The 19350-nt window shown below is 45.2% G+C and overlaps 1 protein-coding gene across 7 annotated transcripts in view; it reads right to left on the bottom strand.

Moving 5' to 3' along the window:
* The window catches only part of MTMR3 (myotubularin related protein 3), an 80346-nt gene that overhangs the window by 19291 nt on the left and 41705 nt on the right, over positions 1 to 19350 (bottom strand). For all 7 annotated transcript variants that reach the window (XM_065851329.2, XM_071816245.1, XM_065851327.2 and 4 more), the window contains 6 exons: positions 17386 to 17468; positions 14309 to 14475; positions 10495 to 10591; positions 8950 to 9063; positions 1717 to 1922; positions 986 to 1117 (listed from right to left, as the gene is read on the bottom strand). In XM_065851329.2, the coding sequence (XP_065707401.1) occupies positions 986 to 1117; positions 1717 to 1922; positions 8950 to 9063; positions 10495 to 10591; positions 14309 to 14475; positions 17386 to 17468 (799 nt within the window). The remainder of the gene's footprint in view (positions 1 to 985; positions 1118 to 1716; positions 1923 to 8949; positions 9064 to 10494; positions 10592 to 14308; positions 14476 to 17385; positions 17469 to 19350) is intronic.

Here is a 19350-nt window from a genome sequence, read left to right as displayed (position 1 = left end):
GCACAACACAGGTATTTTATTACAGAGAGAATGAAGCAAACTTGGCAATACCTGGAGAAAACTTATCAGCAAAAAGGAAGCACTTAACGCAGCTCAAATGTATTGAAGGTGACCGGCTGTTTGGAAATTCTCTGTAAAGAATTCAAGAACCAATACAGAGGAAGACAAGCAAACTTCCTGTATACTCAGCTTTTTTGTTTTCGGATTTTCCTCTCTGATGATGAGTTATTTAGTAGTTTTAAGGTCTAAAATGGAAAATTCTTACTGGTGGTTACATATCAAATGCAGCTATTGCAGCAAAGACCAAAACAAGAATATATGGCCAAAATATCTATAGTTCTTCCATCTGGAATTTTTTCCTAGACTCTCCACCCATTGATTTTTAACAGGCTGCATTCACATCCAACAGTGACCATAACATAATAATTTGTTTATAATACCAACAGTGCCGAAAACCATAGAAAGTGATGATTGCAAAGGCATTACAAATGCAAGATGAATCAGGCTTTCAGCTGCTTTGGGTTACGATACAAATGCTGAAAAACGTTTCGGCTTTAGAAAAATCACTGAAAAGTTGTATTCTGCACAACCACTCCAGAATATTATTATACTCTAAAGTTGGTGGATTTTTACGAGTTTGAGGGTTAATGGTTGTGCCATTAGCACAGTGGCCACCTTTATTTCACTCTGGTTTATGTATTTGACTCAGCAGGGAAAGGTAGCATATTCCACCCAGTTCAGCTTTTACTGCGCACTGTTACCAGCTGGTTTTATGCTCTGAGAAAGAGACTTAATGAAGAGCTAAACCTACCCTATTGAAAGGCTGTGTGATAGCTGCAACGATGTTGAACTTTGCTGGATTAACAGCATTCGCATCCACGCAGTCTGTTAAATATGCACTGGTGAAGTATGTATATCAGTGTAATTATATTTGAGCAAAACCTTTCGATTAAATGAACGGAAAACTGCGAAGCAATGCACCTACCTGGGCACTCGCAGCCTCCCCCTTTGGCTCTGTTGGCCACAGCCGCTGCATACGATCGCGCATCCAAGATCAAAAGCTTCTGGGGCTGTATGGCCAAACTCTCTGCTCCCGAAGCGTTAGAGATTGAGGAGTCTGGGGAAGAGAAGATGCAACTCACAGAATCCCAGAATGTGAGGGATTGGAAGGGACCTGGAAAGCTCATCCAGTGCAATCCCCCCATGGAGCAGGAACACCCAGCTGAGGTTCCACAGGAAGGTGTCCAGGCGGGTTTGAATGTCTGCAGAGAAGGAGACTCCACAACCTCCCTGGGCAGCCTGGGCCAGGCTCTGACATCCTCACCATGAACAAGTTTCTTCTCATATTTAAGTGGAACCTCCTGTGTTCCAGTTTGCACCCATTGCCCCTTGTCCTGTCCCTGGTTGTCACCCAGAAGAGCCTGGCTCCATCCTCCTGACACTGCCCCTTTCCATATTGATCCCCATGAATGAGTCACCCCTCAGTCTCCTCTCCTCCAAGCTAAAGAGCCCCAGCTCCCTCAGCCTTTCCTCATAAGGGAGATGCTCATAAGTAACTAAAAGGATATTTCTGACATTGCTTACAACAGTGATTGTGTATCACGCATAGAGAAACAGAACACCTGATTAAATGCAAAAGGCTGAATCGCTACAGTACACGGAAGAGATAAAGCTTTATATAAAAGCTCTGCCCTTTACAAATAGGAACAAACTTACCAAATTCCACATCAGAGAGGTCCCCTCCATTAGCGAAATCTCTGGAACAATTTCCATTCAGGAGTTTGTTGCTGTTGGACCTCGAATCAGAGGCGCAGGCTTTGGCGACAGACTGGACAAGGTGCTCGTCGTCAGCGTTCCGCCAGCCCCACCAGCTGACCTCGGGCTGGCCGCAGCGGGAGATCACCGCCCCATTGCTCTGGTGCCTGCAATGGCAAACAGGAAAAAGAACAGCGGTGCATAACTTGAAGAATCAGGACGGAAAACAGAGAGGGTGTGAATAATTCAGCGGTGCACTCCAGCTGTTTGATCCGTGCAGGGACCTCTGGGGCGTTCAGCAGGTTCAACCTGGGCTCGAGTGACAACGTGTTCCATGTGCTGCCCATCAAAACGCTGACTGACCAAAAGGAGAAAGTCAAAGCTGGGGTCAGTAAGAGAAAACAAAGCATTTTCTTGCTCAGTATTGTTGCCTGTTGGCCAGTGAAAGCTCAGGAACGTTCTAGAGCAGCAGATGAGGCACTAAAGACATTTGACAGTGCTGAGTAGGCAGGTCGGCTGCTGGGATACCAGCATGAACTGGAAAGTTCAATTTAACTCATGCTAATTTTCGAGTGAGAAGATTGGAGTAAAATCATAGATTCATTTTTTTTAATAAGATTTTTTAAAAATCAAAATGTATCATTAATTAAATGTTACAATTTTGGTAGGAAATACTGGCAGAATTTGGCACCTCTTCTGCCTGATGATAACGGTAACGCAGAATCTCACGTCCATCACAGAAGGTGGTACCCGCACACTTCAGAACCACATTGAGAAACCAATCTATTTTAGGTGTTGTTTCACCAGCTAAAAGGAAAAGAGCCTTTTGCATCTCAGGACACTAAACGTGCGGTTTTACTCATTCAGAAGTTCGGTATTGGTGGCTGTTGGGAAGGAGCAGCTCTGCCATCCCCTTTTCAGCTGCTTCTCATCCCTCTCTGTCCTTCCCCGGGTTGTGTTTCATCAGAGCGCTGATGAAGAGCCACAGCAGCTCTGATGTGAAGCACCAGTGTGGTGCCAGGCTGGTAAATGACAGAGCAAGCAGGTCAATTTGGCTACAGACACCTAGAGCAGCACTGAGAAAGGAGATGTTGTTTATTAGCGGACTATTTGTCTTCTAAACTGAGACATAAATTGCAAGCACTCTGTATACTGATAAAACTTCAGAGGAGTGGTAAATGGAGTAGAGAGATGAGTCTATCAATAAAAAACACGGCAGGGAGATAACTGAAGAAGGACTTGACTTGAATGTTGTGATGGGGAGCCACATTAAAAAAAAGATGATTTTTTAAATGTCTGAAGAGTTCGTAGTTATTTTCTTCTCATACTACACAGAGAACAGATTTGAAATACTTAAAGCGTATTCAACCATTGCAAACATATTCCGAAAAAGATTTCAAAACTCTTCCCTCTATTCTATTATAAAACAAGAGCACTGAAACATGTTATCACTGTAATTTCACCTGCTGGCACATCCCAGTGCTGCAAACAGAAACGTAATTCCCCATGCACCCAAGTGGTTCGATCTGGCCTTTCCAACGTTCTCCTCGACCCTCATGCCCTGAATCCTGATGGGACCCGTCAGAATGTCCCCTCATGGCCCATGTGAAACATCCCACCGCTTATCCACGTGCTCTTCTTCTCCATTTAAACACCGCTCTTGCTCAGGAGTCCCACCAGAACCCCAGTATTATTATATATGTGATATAAAGTATGCACATGCAATTACAGTTCCTATATGTTATGATGCAGCAAAGGATTTTAGCGTCTTCCTGCAAACAAACTGCCCAGCTCAGCACCACCTCAACCAAGAGCTGCTTCAATCCCTCGAAGGCGGCACCTGCACAGAACGGTGAGGTTGGCTGAGTATTAAATCAAATTTAAGCAGTTGGAGAGCCCTGAACAGGAGGAAAGCCCACCCAGACCATAAATCTTTACTTTTTTTGCTCTCACCACTCTAATAAATGTTTCTGGAGGTTTGTACATTGTCAGAGCTGCCGGCAACACCAGCTCTGCCTCCCGCTCAGCCCACAGCAACGCTCCTCCCGGCAAAAACTACCATTATAAAATAGGCCATGATACGGAATTCTAAGTATTTTTCATAGCTCTTTTGTAATTGTTTCATATCAAATTCCTCGACTGGGAGGGAGTGACAGGTGGCGTTAAGCAAAGTGAAGGCAAAACCATCTGAACGGCGCAGCACCGCCAGCTGAAATGAAAAGCCTTCCAGAAACACCTCTATTGACAGCAAATTAGTTCAGCAAAAAATCCATGCCAATCAGCGAAAGGCCATCAAGTTCCCCGCTACGCTTGCAAAAATAACAAAAGAAAAAGAGAGCATCATTATACGTGTAAGAAATGTATTTGGAACGCTCGGAGAAGCTCATTTATTTTTCCATATGTTCTCGCAGATTTCATTATTGCCTCCCCGCGGAATCATTTTCATGGGTTCATAACCAGTTTTTTCCTCTCCGGGTTCTTGCCTCCCATTTATACCACAAATAAAAGGCCAAAACCAGAGTTCATTGAGAGCCGTGAAGCCCTAACACTCCTAAGCTGGCACAAAAATGCAATGGTGAGACGTACCCATGGAAATCGCCAAACAAATTCTATTTATGGTGATGTTGGAGAGGCCTATATTATTCAATATATTCATCAATGATTTGGACAAGAGAATAGAGTGACTGTCAGCGAGTTTGCTGATGACACCAAGCTGGGAGGAGTGGCTGACACTGGAAGCTGTGCTGCCATCAGAGACCTGGACAGGCTGGAGAGCTGGGCGGGGAAAAATGTAATGAAATAGAACAAGGGCAAGTGTAGAGTCTTGAATCTGGGCAGGAACAACCCCAGGTTCCAGTATAAGTTGGGGAACGAGCTGTTGGAGAGCAGCATAAGGGAAAGGGATCTGGGGGTCCTGGGGACAGCAGGGTGACCATGAGCCAGCACTGGGCCCTTGTGGCCAGGAAGGCCAATGGTACCTGGGGTGGATTAGAAGGGGGTGATCAGTAGGTCAGAGAGGTTCTCCTGCCCCTCTGCTCTGCCCTGGGGAGACCACAGCTGGAATATTGTGTCCAGTTGTGGCCCCTCAGTTCCAGAAGGACAGGGAACTGCTGGAGAGAGTCCAGCACAGCCACCAAGATGCTGAAGGGAGTGGAGCATCTCCTGTGTGAGGAAAGGCTGAGGGAGCTGGGGCTCTGGAGCTGGAGAAGAGGAGACTGAGGGGGGACTCATTCCTGGGGATCAATATGGAAAGGGGCAGTGTCAGGAGGATGGAGCCAGGCTCTTCTGGGTGACAACCAGTGACAGGACAAGGGGCAATGGGTGCAAACTGGAACACAGGAGGTTCCACTGAAAGATGAGAAGAAACTTGTTCCTGGTGAGGGTGTCAGAGCCTGGCCCAGGCTGCCCAGGGAGGTTGTGGAGTCTCCTTCTGTGCAGACATTCAAACCCGCCTGGACACCTTCCTGTGGAACCTCAGCTGGGTGTTCCTGCTCCATGGGGGGATTGCACTGGGTGAGCTTTCCAGGGCCCTTCCAACCCCTCACATTCTGGGATTCTCTGGACGTCTGAGGAATCACATTCATTCCAACCAGACTGGTCACAGGAACAAAAAATAATGAATAGTTTCAGTGTGATTACATGGTCCCTGGAGACAGAGCTGGGGATGAGATGCTGTCACTCAGTAACCAAAAAACAGATTTAAAAATGTAAAGCAAACCTGCAAATTTCCTAACCACATAGAGACACCGCAATATGCAGCCTTCCTAAGAAAGTCAATAGTAAATCACCGTTAGGTCACTATAAAGCCCTTTTTAAAGGGCATTGTGTAGCTGTGATGTATGTGTTCAACCCACCTTTTGAGTGCAACGATAAATTCATCGCATTCTTGGAAGTGCAAAGACAGGGAGGAATAACGAAGGGTTGAACGGCTCCCTCCTCTTCGACAGATATAAAATGCTAAATAAGCTTTTGTCCCTTACTCCTCCAAAAGTAAGAGAAAAGCTGTTTTTATGGCAATATATATAGAGAGAATATACGTGGATTTCCAATCATCCGGATCACCACCTGCCAGCGGATGTGAGGCCTGTTAGAGTGCAGAATGATGAACTGCCTGTCTGCAAAAATCTATTACTAAATGTCAAGACAGAAAAAAAGAAATCAAAAAGGAGGAAAAAAAAAAACCTTTTCTCCTACTGATTTTAAGATTACAAATGAAAAATGATGTGGTAATTTAACAGAGTCTCATCTGAACTGCGGAAAATTGAATGTCAGGGTTTAAACAATGTCAGTCTGTGAGGTCTCTGCAACATTTAAATCCCTCTCCCATGAATCCCCCCCAACGTGAGCCGTACCCAGGAATGCAATGAAGTGATTTTCTCTGCTGTCCGGTGATGGAAGGCGGGGGGGATGTTTCCCCAGCCCAGTTTCCTGGTGAAGTGTTCCCCGATTGTGTCACAAATGCAGCGTTCAAAGTCAAACACAAATCCATGTATAAATCACACTGTTCTCTTCCATACATATCTATAATATTCATACTTACGTGTACTACCATAATAATAAAACGCCTTAAGTCTTAAAACATTTGCGTGCGCTGGGAAGTATTTTTCCCCCTCGCTGAACAGAGGATGGAGCCATTTCTTAACATTCACAAAGAGAACGTGCTAACCTGCTATTATGTAGAAGAAATAGGAGGAAAAAAATAGCATTTCAAGTGAACGGTCAGCTGCATAAAGCTTATTTGTTCTCCTTTCCCAGAACAAGGATTCTTAGGCTGGGTAAATAATATTTTGTGGCCTGCTCTTGTACATTTGCTCCTCCAACCCAGGCCAGATAAATTTGTCAACTTTAGTGCTCTCTAAATTTAGCTCCTGCCCATGAACAGCTTTTCCTTCTGGTCTGTTTAGGAGGAATGAGTGGTTGGGCAGCCTTAATGGAATTATCAGTGTTCATTATCACAGAATCACAGGATCCCAGAATGTCAGGGGCTGGCAGGGACCTGGAAAGCTCACCCAGTGCAATCCCCCCATGGAGCAGGAACACCCAGCTGAGGTTCCACAGGAAGGTGTCCAGGCGGGTTTGAATGTCTGCACAGAAGGAGACTCCACAACCTCCCTGGGCAGCCTGGGCCAGGCTCTGACAGCCTCACCAGGAACAAGTTTCTTCTCGTCTTTCAGTGGAACCTCCTGTGTTCCAGTTTGCACCCATTGCCCCTTGTCCTGTCACTGGTTGTCACCCAGAAGAGCCCGGCTCCATCCTCCTGACACTGCCCCTTTCCATATTGATCCCCAGGAATGAGTCCCCCCTCAGTCTCCTCTTCTCCAGCTCCAGAGCCCCAGCTCCCTCAGCCTTTCCTCACACGGCAGATGCTCCACTCCCTTCAGCATCTTGGTGGCTGCGCTGGACTCTCTCCAGCAGTTCCCTGTCCTTCTGGAACTGAGGGGCCACAACTGGACACAATATTCCAGCTGTGGTCTCCCCAGGGCAGAGCAGAGGGGCAGGAGAACCTCTCTGACCTACTGACCACCCCCTTCTAATCTACCTCAGGTACCATTGGCCTTCCTGGCCACAAGGGCCCAGTGCTGGCTCATGGTCACCCTGCTGTCCCCAGGACTCCCACGTCCCTTTCCCCTACACTGCTCTCTAATAGCTCATTCCCCAATTTACACTGGAACCTGGGGTTGTTCCTGCCCACATTCAAGACTCTACACTTGCCCTTGTTCTATTTCATTACATTTTTCCCCGCTCAGCTCTCCAGCCTGTCCAGGTCCCTGGATGGCAGCACAACTTCCAGTGTCAGGCACTCCTCCCAGCTTGGTGTCATCAGAAAACTTGCTGACAGTCACTCGATTCCCTCATCCAAGTCACTGATGAATATATTGAATAATACTGGCCCTAGTACTGAGCCCTGAGGCACTGCACTAGATACAGGCCTCAACTGGACTCTGCCCCATTGATCTTTTTAATCCCTGTCATCTGGTTTTTTTCAAGAGATTTTAAACATTTATGGGAGGATAACTACACCAGGAAAGCGGCCAAGGTATTCAATGACAGGTTCCAGAATATTTGAAAAATCAGATGCCGCAATATATTTCTTAGCAAAGAAGCTGCCAAAATAATAGTGTCTCAAGAAAGTGGTTTCGTTATGAAGAATTGCTGGACTCATTATCTAAGGAAGAGACTGACTGAAACTATCTAAAATATGTAGATAGGGATAACCTGTAAGTTTTTCTATCATTTGAGTGTTTTATCTCCCTTCAATAATTTTGGGATCTGTCCTTATCTATCCTGCAGTCTGAGTACTAGCCAGATGACAACGAGAGAAAAACCGAAGCAGTACCCAGCCAGGGATGCTACTGATCGTTTCTTCAGCTGCCTTGATGTCTTCATCTTACATTTTTTCATTTTCATATTAAAAAATAAGATCACTCTTAACAAGGTGACTGGCCTGGGAATGACTTGCAGTAGACGCAGTGCTGAGTGCTCCTACAACACGTGTTTCAAAGGAAAAGATAGAAACCATTATTTTCACCCAGTGAACGTGCAGCAAGTTTGTCTTAACCTCATTTATGGCTTGACAGGGGCCAACGTGCTGCTGTCTGACACACCTGGAGTTTGGAATAGGTACAAACCAAAACATATGTAGCACTGTAGAGAGAAAGACCTCAAGTTATCAGGCCTAACAGGTCATTCTTTCCTGTCAGTTAAATACAGGTCTGAACGTTTTCTCACACAAGGGGTCCCTTCACCCTCGGCTGACACCTAAACCCTCAGGGTGGGTTGTGTTTTGCTCCAGGGTTGTGTTCTCTACGTTGTTTGCTGCTGGGATCCTTCTGGAGCGGAGCAGCAGTCAGAGAACCAGGCTGGGGCAGTTCGGTACCGCTCACCGGGCACCACAGAGGGGACAGGGCCAGGCTCTGTCACCTCAGCTCTCCCGCTCTGCCCTGCAGGTCCTGGGCTGTCACACAGCGCCCCCTGCATCATGTTATGCAAGCCAGACCTCTCTTTACTTTGCCTAAATTACAAAAAGTACTATTTTTAAATACCTTTAACACTTTTGCTGAAGTCTGCCAGGCGCAGCGAGGTGACATCTGGCACCCAGAGGAGCCTGAACACCTTTCATTACAAGCCAAGATTGTCGATTGCAACTTATTTCAGCCCGCATACAGCCTGGTGAAAGCCGCGGCAGAGCCTCACCTGTACACAACAGCAGGGATGCGCTTCCAGGACCGAAAGCTCGCCACGCTCTCCAGCTCCTTATCCGTGATCCAGGCGGGAACGATGATTTCCTGCGGGTAACTTCCACAGAGCCTGTGAGAAACACGGGGCAAAGCGTTGCAGGCAAGTTACACACTGCCCAGACAACACACACAATCAGTAACCTGACAGCAAGCTGCTTTGGTTTTTAAATTCCCATTTCACTGTGTGTTAATAAACTCCTCCTTCCCACAGCCAAAAGGCACTGGGAACAACAAGGGGTGGAAACGCATTTCAGAACTAGAAGATTCACGCTGGTGTCTTCTCAGGAAATTCATATATAGGCGATTTTTAACTCCAGCTGCTGAAATAAACTGGATCATAGAAAGGAAATTCCCCATCTCTCCATGCTGAGAATTAACCACTGGATTTCTGGGTCACAAACACAGAAGCAGAACCACCGGGGCTACTGGATTCAACACAGAGATTTGTGTAGGTATGAATATATTGGTTAATCAACCCTGGCTGAAGGCAGGAATCCGAGTGTTGCGGCTCATGTCTGACCGACTAACTGGAACTTTCTAGATGCATCTCCTGCTGCACAATTGAACTAATAAAGCCATGACTGCCAACGAGAACAGCACGAGCCGTCAGTAATGACCACAATATATTGCTGAATCATAAACCGGTTTGTCCCCAGCCCATCCCCTTCAAGAGATGCATTTAGTGCACAAGGACAAACCTGAGTGCTTGTCCGAGACTGTTCTATTCAGATAAATATATCAATTCTCCTGAAAAACTGCTCTTTTCTCAAGTGCTGGCCACAAGAAGGAAAGGAGCCGTTTATGTCCTTCTGCTTCCATGTGACATAGAAAGCTTTTTCCCTTTTCATTAGCAATAAACACATAAGGGACAGCTATTTTTCCTTCCCTAGGTTTTTTAGAGACCAAGACAGATATTCTTCCTGCAGTGACACCAATGACCAGCTGCAAGTCATTATCCTGCAAAGACAGAGCAATGAAACGTGTTTGATTACACACACTGCTGCTGGTTTTGCTGGGAATTGGATCAGGGACCAGCCGGTACAGCCTGTCCTACCAGAAACACCTTCCTGTGCTCCACCAGCTAGAAAAGGCCATTTATCTGTGTTTCCAGGACCAGAGAAAGGGTTTTCTCTTATTTTCAGAATCTACAAGCTTAACTCTTCCAAAACATTTTGGTTTTAGTACAAGTCATCGTCACAAGTTAGAGAATGACACAATTTAAAATGTCTTTGCTCACTTCAGGCCTTTATTCCATCAGAATGCTTATTCTCTAAGAAATCCTCCAGCAAGCACATCAAAATCTATTATTTTTAAGCCTACAAAAATATTGATAAAATATTAAATAATGCTTTCAAAGCATTTCTATAAAATTGCAAAAAAAAAATCATCATAATTCAAATTTTCTCTTATTAGGAACCTGGAAAAACTTGCAGTAATGTGTTCTACCAAAATGGGTGTTTTGACGCCACTTGGCCGCGGATCAGCAGCCCCCAGAACTCACTTGTACTTCTCATTGATGTTGGAAATCCTCCAGGCGTTGTTCATATCAAACCCCATCCGCTCCACTTCGTTTTTGAACCTCGAAGTTACGTGTTCTCCTGGGTATCAAAGCAGAGAGAGAAAAGAAATGTGAAATAAGCAGCATCTTTTAAAACAGACGAAATACCACCACTGCACTCATACTTATTAAAAAGTGAAAAGAGAAAATAACAGTTCAGAAGCACCACTGACATTGACCATTTGCTTTTCTCTTCTGAACTTCAGAAGAATTTTGTATCAATGAGAAGAACATGAAGCTCTGATACATGGAACTTGGGCTATCACCATTTAATTCGCAATTTCAGCCCTGGGCTGTGACTGTAGGCAAGCCCGGTAATTTAACCTGTACCTCAGTTTTCCGTCTGTAAACTGGATGTTATTTCTCCCTGAGTCACGCGGAGATATAAAGATAAAATTAATAAATGACTGAGAGATCGGTTGTGAGATCCCCACAAATTCACAGAATCTCAGAATGTCAGGAGTTGAAGGGCCCTGGAAAGCTCATGCAGTGCAATCCCCCCATGGAGCAGGAACACCCAGCTGAGGTTCCACAGGAAGGTGTCCAGGCGGGTTTGAATGTCTGCAGAGAAGGAGACTCCACAACCCCCCTGGGCAGCCTGGGCCAGGTTCTGACACCCTCACCAGGAACAAGTTTCTTCTCACATTTAAGTGGAACCTCCTGTGTTCCAGTTCGCACCCACTGCCCCTTGTCCTGTCCCTGGTTGTCACCCAGAAGAGCCTGGCTCCATCCTCCTGACACTGCCCCTTCCCATATTGATCCCCAGGAATGAGTCCCCCCTCAGTCTCCTCTTCTCCAGCTCCAGAGCCCCAGCTCCCTCAGCCTTTCCTCACACGGGAGATGCTCCACTCCCTTCAGCATCTTGGTGGCTGCGCTGGACTCTCTCCAGCAGTTCCCTGTCCTTCTGGAACTGAGGGGCCACAACTGGACACAATATTCCAGCTGTGGTCTCCCCAGGGCAGAGCAGAGGGGCAGGAGAACCTCTCTGACCTACTGACCACCCCCTTCTAACCCACCCCAGGTACCATTGGCCTTCCTGGCCACAAGGGCCCAGTGCTGGCTCATGGTCACCCTGCTGTCCCCAGGATCCCCAGGTCCCTTTCCCCTACGCTGCTCTCTAATAGGTCATTCCCCAACTTATACTGGAACCTGGGGTTGTTCCTGCCCAGATGCAAGACTCTACACTTGCCCTTGTTATATTGCATTAAATTAAATTCCTGGATTAACATATTAAACTGCAATGAGCTACATTAATTTCCTAGACACTTTAAAAAAATATCAAAATACAATTGCAAAATATACAATGGCAATAATGAAAAATTTTGCCAATAGACAAGGTCTAGAGAATTAGAAGGTAATTAGTCAACCTGTAGAAGAGAATAACGAAATGTCCAGGCTTGCAGAGCTAAGAATAAAAATACTGATAAATTTAATGAATGTGTGAGCAACAGGAGATGAAATGATTCCATTGCTTGTCTCTTCAAATGACTGTATCACTAAATCACGAGGCAGAGCAGCACCCAAGAGGAGAAAAAATCACTTGAAAAATTAATGCTTTAAGTACTACATATTTCCATTACATATTTAAGAAAGCCCTTGAAGTCTTTACACACCTGAGATATGTGTAGATACAGATTTATCTGAAACCATTTTTTATGTGACATTACAGAAGAATTAAATATAGAACTAGAGTTAAATTAAGAATAAACAACAGCCTAACTGCAGGATTCAACTGATAGAAAAGCTGCATGTTATTCATTCCTACAGGTCACATCACACACTGAAAATGGAATGTGCAAATCTAGACATGCTTTACAAAACGGGCAACGTGCAAGAGATCTGCATGAGATTGTTCTTCTTAGGCCTTTTGGAAGGTAAAATGTGAGAACCACATTCTGTGCGCATGGAGAATATTCACCCTTCAAGGTAGGCACACGGTGCTAAAATCTGTGTCCTGAGTGACCTCCATCACTTATTCCCTTTCCATCGTGTCGCCAGTACAGCAGTACCATAAAAGAAGACATATTTCTGCCTCCTGCGTGGTGCATTTTATGCAGGTTAATGTTGGTATTGCACAGGCTCTACCTTCCCCATCACCAGATCAATTAGATTGGAGCTTGCCAACAGTTTCCCGCTTCTCACATGAACTCTGCACCAGCTTGAATTTATCATCTGCCCGGCACCTGCTGCGATAGATCAAGTGCAGAGGGGAAACTGGGACGATACATTCCAGTCAACAGCTCGCTCATGTTCTTCATTAGCAGCACATTTCTTATTTAAAAAACCCCTTTTACTGGAACAGGAGCGAGTTCTCACAGCACTGAGGATGGGCTTCATTATCAAGGGATGGTCATTAAAACTTGTGACATGTCCTACGGATTTTTCCGGATAGCAAACAAGAAGACTGGAAACATCCCCAATGGTCGACGCTGCCTCCTGCTAGTGGGTTTTAAGGGAAACACATACAACTACATGAAAAGGAAATACTCTGTTTGATTTGTCCCTTTTCATTTTGCAGCTGCTGCGCATATCGTGAAATCATAAGTTTTCCCCTGAGAAATGACACCCCAGCATTAACGTTTTCTCCGTTCCTCCTCAAACAGTGGTATTTTAAGAGGCATTTTGAGCCAAGATGGAGAATATTTTCGAAGCACCCCAACCAACTCTCAAAATCAGAGAAAAAGCAAGCTATACTTTTGGTGTGTGTGTGTATGTATATATATATGTATGTATGTATATATTTGTGTACTTCTGGTGATCTTGAGCCACAGTTCGTATCTCCCATTACATACATCGATAACAACTTACTTTTTTTTCTAAAAAGTCGACACTTAGATTTTGAAGCAATTTAGTATTTTGCCCATATCTAGCAAATGCTGGGCTCATTGGATGTAAACAAATAAATTACAGCATCTTGGGATTATCTTCTTCAATTCCATGCCCATAGATTTATAGATGAAACTTCCCAGCAAGGATGAGATTGCACTAAAATAAGTCGCTGTTTTGCAGCTGTGAATGAACCTCCGGAGCAGCTCAGGGGCCTCCTGCTCCTCCACATCCACACTGAACAGCAATTACAAAAACGTGGGCACAATAAACACCAAATGGTGCAGATTCGAAGTTGCTGCCATGGTGAAAAAACTGTTATTAGTATAATACATGGTTTCTTGGGATTTCAGGTACTGCTTTGCAAACTGACCCCAAAGTAGCTGTGGTGGGAGCTAATCTTGCCTTTTTCAGACAGATACACAAGACATTAAAGGACACCTTGCTGTAAGCGAAGATATATTATACCTATGTATTACCACGTAGAGTATATTCACCAGCTAGCAAAGAAGAGCAAGAACTTATGTACAAAACATAAATCCATACTGGAATTTTCCAGGTTCACTTTACAACAGCACAGACTGAATTTATTTATAACTTTTTGGAAAGCTGTGGATTTCAACAAGGAGGTAGCTCCTAGTGACATGGAATGTCAGGGATAGGAAGGGACCTCAAAAAGCTCATCCAGTGCAATTCCCCCTCGGAGCAGGAACACCCAGCTGAGGTTCCACAGGAAGGTGTCCAGGCGGGTTTGAATGACTGCACAGAAGGAGACTCCACAACCCCCCTGGGCAGCCTGGGCCAGGCTCTGCCACCCTCACCATGAACAAGTTTCTTCTCACATTTAAGTGGAACCTCCTGTGTTCCAGTTTGTACCCATGTACCGTCTACTCAGCGCGTCTGTGACGATCCCCAAAGCGTTTCCACACACCTGGGCGACACAAATCCCCGTGCTGCTCCTTCTCGCTGGCGTACACCTCCATGCACCACGCGTGGTAGGCAAACGAGAAGAGGTCTTCGATCTTGGAGGGTGGGCGGATGGCATTGTTCAGCCGCTTCAGCCAGTCTTGACACTGCTCGAAAGTAGAAAATTGACACCTGGCGCAGAAACAAACATTTATCTGTTAATTTGCGGTAAAAGATGCCACACAAGATCTGACAGGCTGCCTATGAAGAGTTATGTAGTCAAAATAAACTGTAAGCAGAAAAGCAATGTTGTGCGATTGCAAACAAACCTGGGGTAAGCGCTAATAGTCAGGAAGGAGGGCGAGGTTTATGTGCATGTTTGCTCTAAACCCAGGGACAGTGACACTAAGCTCAGCCTGCAGCTTTGCCCCAAGCAGAGGCAGGAGCATTACAGCCACCGTTGACCACTGGAAACCCAGTGTCCTGGTTTTGTTAAAAACAAGACCGGCTTCTCTTTTATAGTGAATCTTCCTTTCAGGTAAGTGCTTCTAGGTAACTGCACTTTTCTGAGTTTGGCTGCATGTTTTTTCAGACACTGCGCTCCGGAGCTGATAACGTTAGCAATGGTATGCAGAAGAGGCCTGGATTTAGAATTATTGCCACAGCAGCTAAGGTTACCAATGAATTTCACACATCCTGTAAGTGACGGGGCGTATTTGCCAGGAGGGGTGAACAGAACAGGTGACTAAAACTGACCAACTGAGTATTCCATCCCATCCACATCATACACCCTATAAAAACGGCAGGTCACGAGGGTCTCGCTCTCTTCGACCACGCTGGCAGCTGAAGAGGACCCTGCCTGTCATCCCTGCGATCCCAGGCCTGCTTCCAGACCCTGCATCCCTGAATCCAGTTCCAGTTCACTGTGGAGTCCAGCCCAGGCCTTCCAGGTGCCTGCCCTGCAGCTCCGCCATTGTGCTGTGCCCAGAAATTCAAGATTGGTTTTGTAGATTTTTTTGGTATATTTTGTATTGTTTTCTCTATTTAGTAGCATTACTAAAGCATTTTTAACTTCTTCCAACTTGCAAGTCTTTCTCCCTTTTCCTCCTATTCCCTTTCCTTAGTGAGGAGGGCGGGTGGTTAACAGAGCGTCTGCCACGGTTTATTGTCGCCCTGCAGTAAAGGGTGACACCCAGAAAACAGCATATACATTGTAATCTATGCATCGCATTCCCATAAATACAAACACATTTCTACATCAGGCATAGGAGAAATATCCATTTGATGAATCCACTTAGTTTGATAATAATAAGGGCAAACGCCAGTATCTGAAATCTTACATTCATCCCTGGTTCATATGCTGAGATTCTCTTCCTGGTCTTGGTGGGAAGCACAAACAATGGGTTTGAAGCTGAGCTTGGCCTAACATTCCAGACTAACAACAACAACCAGCAAGAATGTTCTCTGCACAGGACAAACTCATCTCCCAGGCAGTACATTAAAACCACATCAGCTTGTCTTTTCAAAAACTCTTTAGAATAAAAAGGTGGAAATAAGATCAGTGATTTATTTTGCCCTGACAGATTTCTTCAAGATTTTATAGTTATAAAACATTCACCAAGTATTTGCATTCGGCTCAGTCTGCGTTCTCCCACACTGGTGGTTAATGATAATATCTGTATTCTCTAAGGGCAGGATTTATGACCCTACCTGCAAATATCTGCAAGGCAGCCATGGGAGGGAAAAGACGTGTCATGAAATGTGTCTAAATACCGTGAGGAACCGCAGCCCGCAGGGGTTTATTCCCCATCACTGACTGTAAAGCAAGCCCAGACTAACAGCTTCGACTGGATAATCCTCTATTAAACATCCACAGTCAGACAAGATACATCTCACCCTGGGGACCCCATTTTCTTTTTAAGTTCTTTTAACGTTACTGTTGCAAATAACAAGTATAATATTCACTTGAGCCCGAGCATTCAAACACAAACTAGTTTCTTCATGAAAAAGAACATGGAAATGTTCTTAATCTGGTATATCAGCCCATACTTCAGGATCTTCCAAGGGCCAGTGGCACCAAGTGCTGATTCTCAGAGACACAATCTCTAAGGGAAATTCATAAGGAAGGGCAGAAATGTAAATTTGTATTCGTGCTACAATTAAAGAGAAATAGCAAATTAATGTAGAGAGGAAGGGTGGCTTTTTTAAATGTCAAGAGCTACAAGTTAAGAGGAAGTTAAATATTTAATTCGCATTAAACTAAATATTACTTCTAAAGCAAAATCAGCCCTCATCAAAATCCAGCATTTGAGGAAGCAGCTGGCCTGTTCAACATTCCAAGCGCTCAGAGATGACTGGGGCTCATTTCATTATACAAAAGGTACTGCCAGCAAGCATTTAATCAAACAGAAATGTTCCTTTCTTGTTAATTAAAGTTTATAGATCAAAATTAATTCCTGCAGCAGAGGAGGAGGCAGGAGCTGTAGCTCAGGCTCGGTAGCGCAGAGGCGCCTGGGGCAGATTCGGAAGGATAGACAGAAATAAATCCGCATTTTTCGGTATGTTACTGAGTGCAGGGGTTCCAGACCTGGCTCTACCTTATTTCCTCATGTTCTTTGCCAAGGATGGCACCTGTACCCTCAGAGATGTTAACCAGGCAGAGTGGTTGGTGCTATCCAAAGGTTCCACCTGGAGCTGCACAAGCCCATCCCTTCGCCCTCCAAACCCCAAATCTTGACTAAACACTTTTCCCAGAAGCGTATGTTTCAGTGGTTTTCATTAGTTTGTAACTAATTGAAGCGATATATTATAAATTATTGTAAGGCGGGGAGAACGCAGTGAGACTATAATTCATTTGAGAGTAAATCAAGATTAGCCACTTAAGCTCAGACCAAGGTTTGCTGCTATACTGTATCACAGCAAGCAAAACCACGGACTGTCTTGCTCCCACCCTCTTTACAAAAACACCTGGCTATCATACAGAACAATCAGACACAAAGACAACCTTTGGAGGGAGAGCAAGTCTGCTAAGTAAGAGAAACATTTCCCCAAAGCGTGTGGAAAGCAAAGCTACCCCCCACTCGACACCCGGCCTATTCGTACCTGATCACCTTGCAGTCTTTGCACGTCAAATGAAGTTGAAATATATCACGACACTCAACGCTTTCTATAAGCTGCAACGGAACCTGCAATTAAGAAGAGCACATGATGTTATTACAAGCAGCGCTAACACTGCAGTTCCTTCGCGTATCTCACAAGGATTTATTAGACGACTACGTGGAGTCTGAAAAGAGAGAAAAAACACAGAAAACCAAGTATAAGGACCTCAAGCGCTCTGAAGTGTGGTAGCATGGATCAGGAGGTTCAGCTCCATTCCTGTATAGTCCAGAAACCTCACAGGAAAAGCAGAAGAAACCCATGAGCTCCTCTCTCATGGAAGTATCTTTCTCTCTTACAGGTCCAAAGTTTGGGATCTTGGACCATTTCAGCTGTTGGTGTCAAAGATGAACTGCTGAGCAAGATCCCCTAGGCAGGCTGCTGCAGCCTACAGGCTTGTTATATGGAAATATTCTCTATTTCCTCTTCAGTGAAAAACACATTTGACCTGTTTAGATCAACACTTGTGATCAAAGTAACCTTATTGAGAGGAATAACGCTGAATAATTCATTTTAAAGGTGTATTATATAGACTTGTGTTTTATGGCACATGTAACTAACAGAAGCTGGATGAGGCAAAACATGTAAGCGGACACAAGTGGTTTTAAAGATAAGAAGAAGCCACAAGACGAAAATACTACTTTTCATTAATATTTTTGGACCTTTACTTGAGACAGGCAAATGGATTCATTTAAAACAATGTGTGTTCAACTATCCCATACGTAACAGTTCCAATTCCAAACACAGAGAATTTAACTAATACTGATAGTGAACATGGAGTGTAAAACTCCTTGAATTGTTTATTAGATTATATTGAATACTACACAAGGCAACAAAACCTCTGCCATCGAGATGCTTCAATACCAAGGCTATCAGAGAAACACTCAAACGCTCTGTTACCTTCCCTGCCAGCAGAGATGTCTCAGAAATATGGACCACAAGAAAACAGAGGCTGAGCATGAGGATGCTCAGAGAACGCCAATGGTAAATGCGATTAAAACTCTCCTGTCTGCCGGGAAGGCAGGGACACAGCTCACAGCCACAGAGTTCCCTGCCCACTCAAAAGGCAGAGTCCAGGCTCCTCTTCTGAATGCAAGAGCTCAAATCATTGCCCAGAGCTCACAACCACCAGAATACAACAGGCAGGTGTTGTCTTCATACTCAGCCTTCACACAATCACAGAATGTCAGGGATTGGAAGGCACCTCGAAAGCTGTTCCAGTGTCTGTTACCCTTACTGAGAAGTCCCTTCTCAGATTTAAGTGGAACCTCTTGTGTTCCAGTTTGAACCCATTACCCCTTGTCCTGTCACTGGTTGTCACCCAGAAGAGCCTGGCTCCATCCTCCTGACACTGCCCCTTTCCATATTGATCCCCAGGAATGAGTCCCCCCTCAGTCTCCTCTTCTCCAGCTCCAGAGCCCCAGCTCCCTCAGCCTTTCCTCACACGGGAGATGCTCCACTCCCTTCAGCATCTTGGTGGCTGCGCTGGACTCTCTCCAGCAGTTCCCTGTCCTTCTGGAACTGAGGGGCCACAACTGCACACAATATTCCAGCTGTGGTCTCCCCAGGGCAGAGCAGAGGGGCAGGAGAACCTCTCTGACCTACTGACCACCCCCTTCTAACCCACCCCAGGTACCATTGGCATTCCTGGCCACAAGGGCCCAGTGCTGGCTCATGGTCACCCTGCTGTCCCCAGGACCCCCAGGTCCCTTTCCCCTACACTGCTCTCTAAATCAAATCTCTTTTTGCAGGCACTTCACCATATAATAACAGCTACTGAAACAGAGCAGCGAAGCAATCATTCTTTGCTTTTATAAGAATAAACATGCATTGTTATCCAAGGCCAATCGCATCACTCTAGAGAGCACTAGAGCATGGTGCTCTCGCAGTATCTCTCTTGATTGTCTTGTC

This window comes from Patagioenas fasciata, chromosome 17 (genome assembly GCF_037038585.1).
Source record: "Patagioenas fasciata isolate bPatFas1 chromosome 17, bPatFas1.hap1, whole genome shotgun sequence".
NCBI classification, from domain to species: domain Eukaryota; kingdom Metazoa; phylum Chordata; class Aves; order Columbiformes; family Columbidae; genus Patagioenas; species Patagioenas fasciata.
This window is presented reverse-complemented; position numbering and strand designations above follow the sequence as displayed.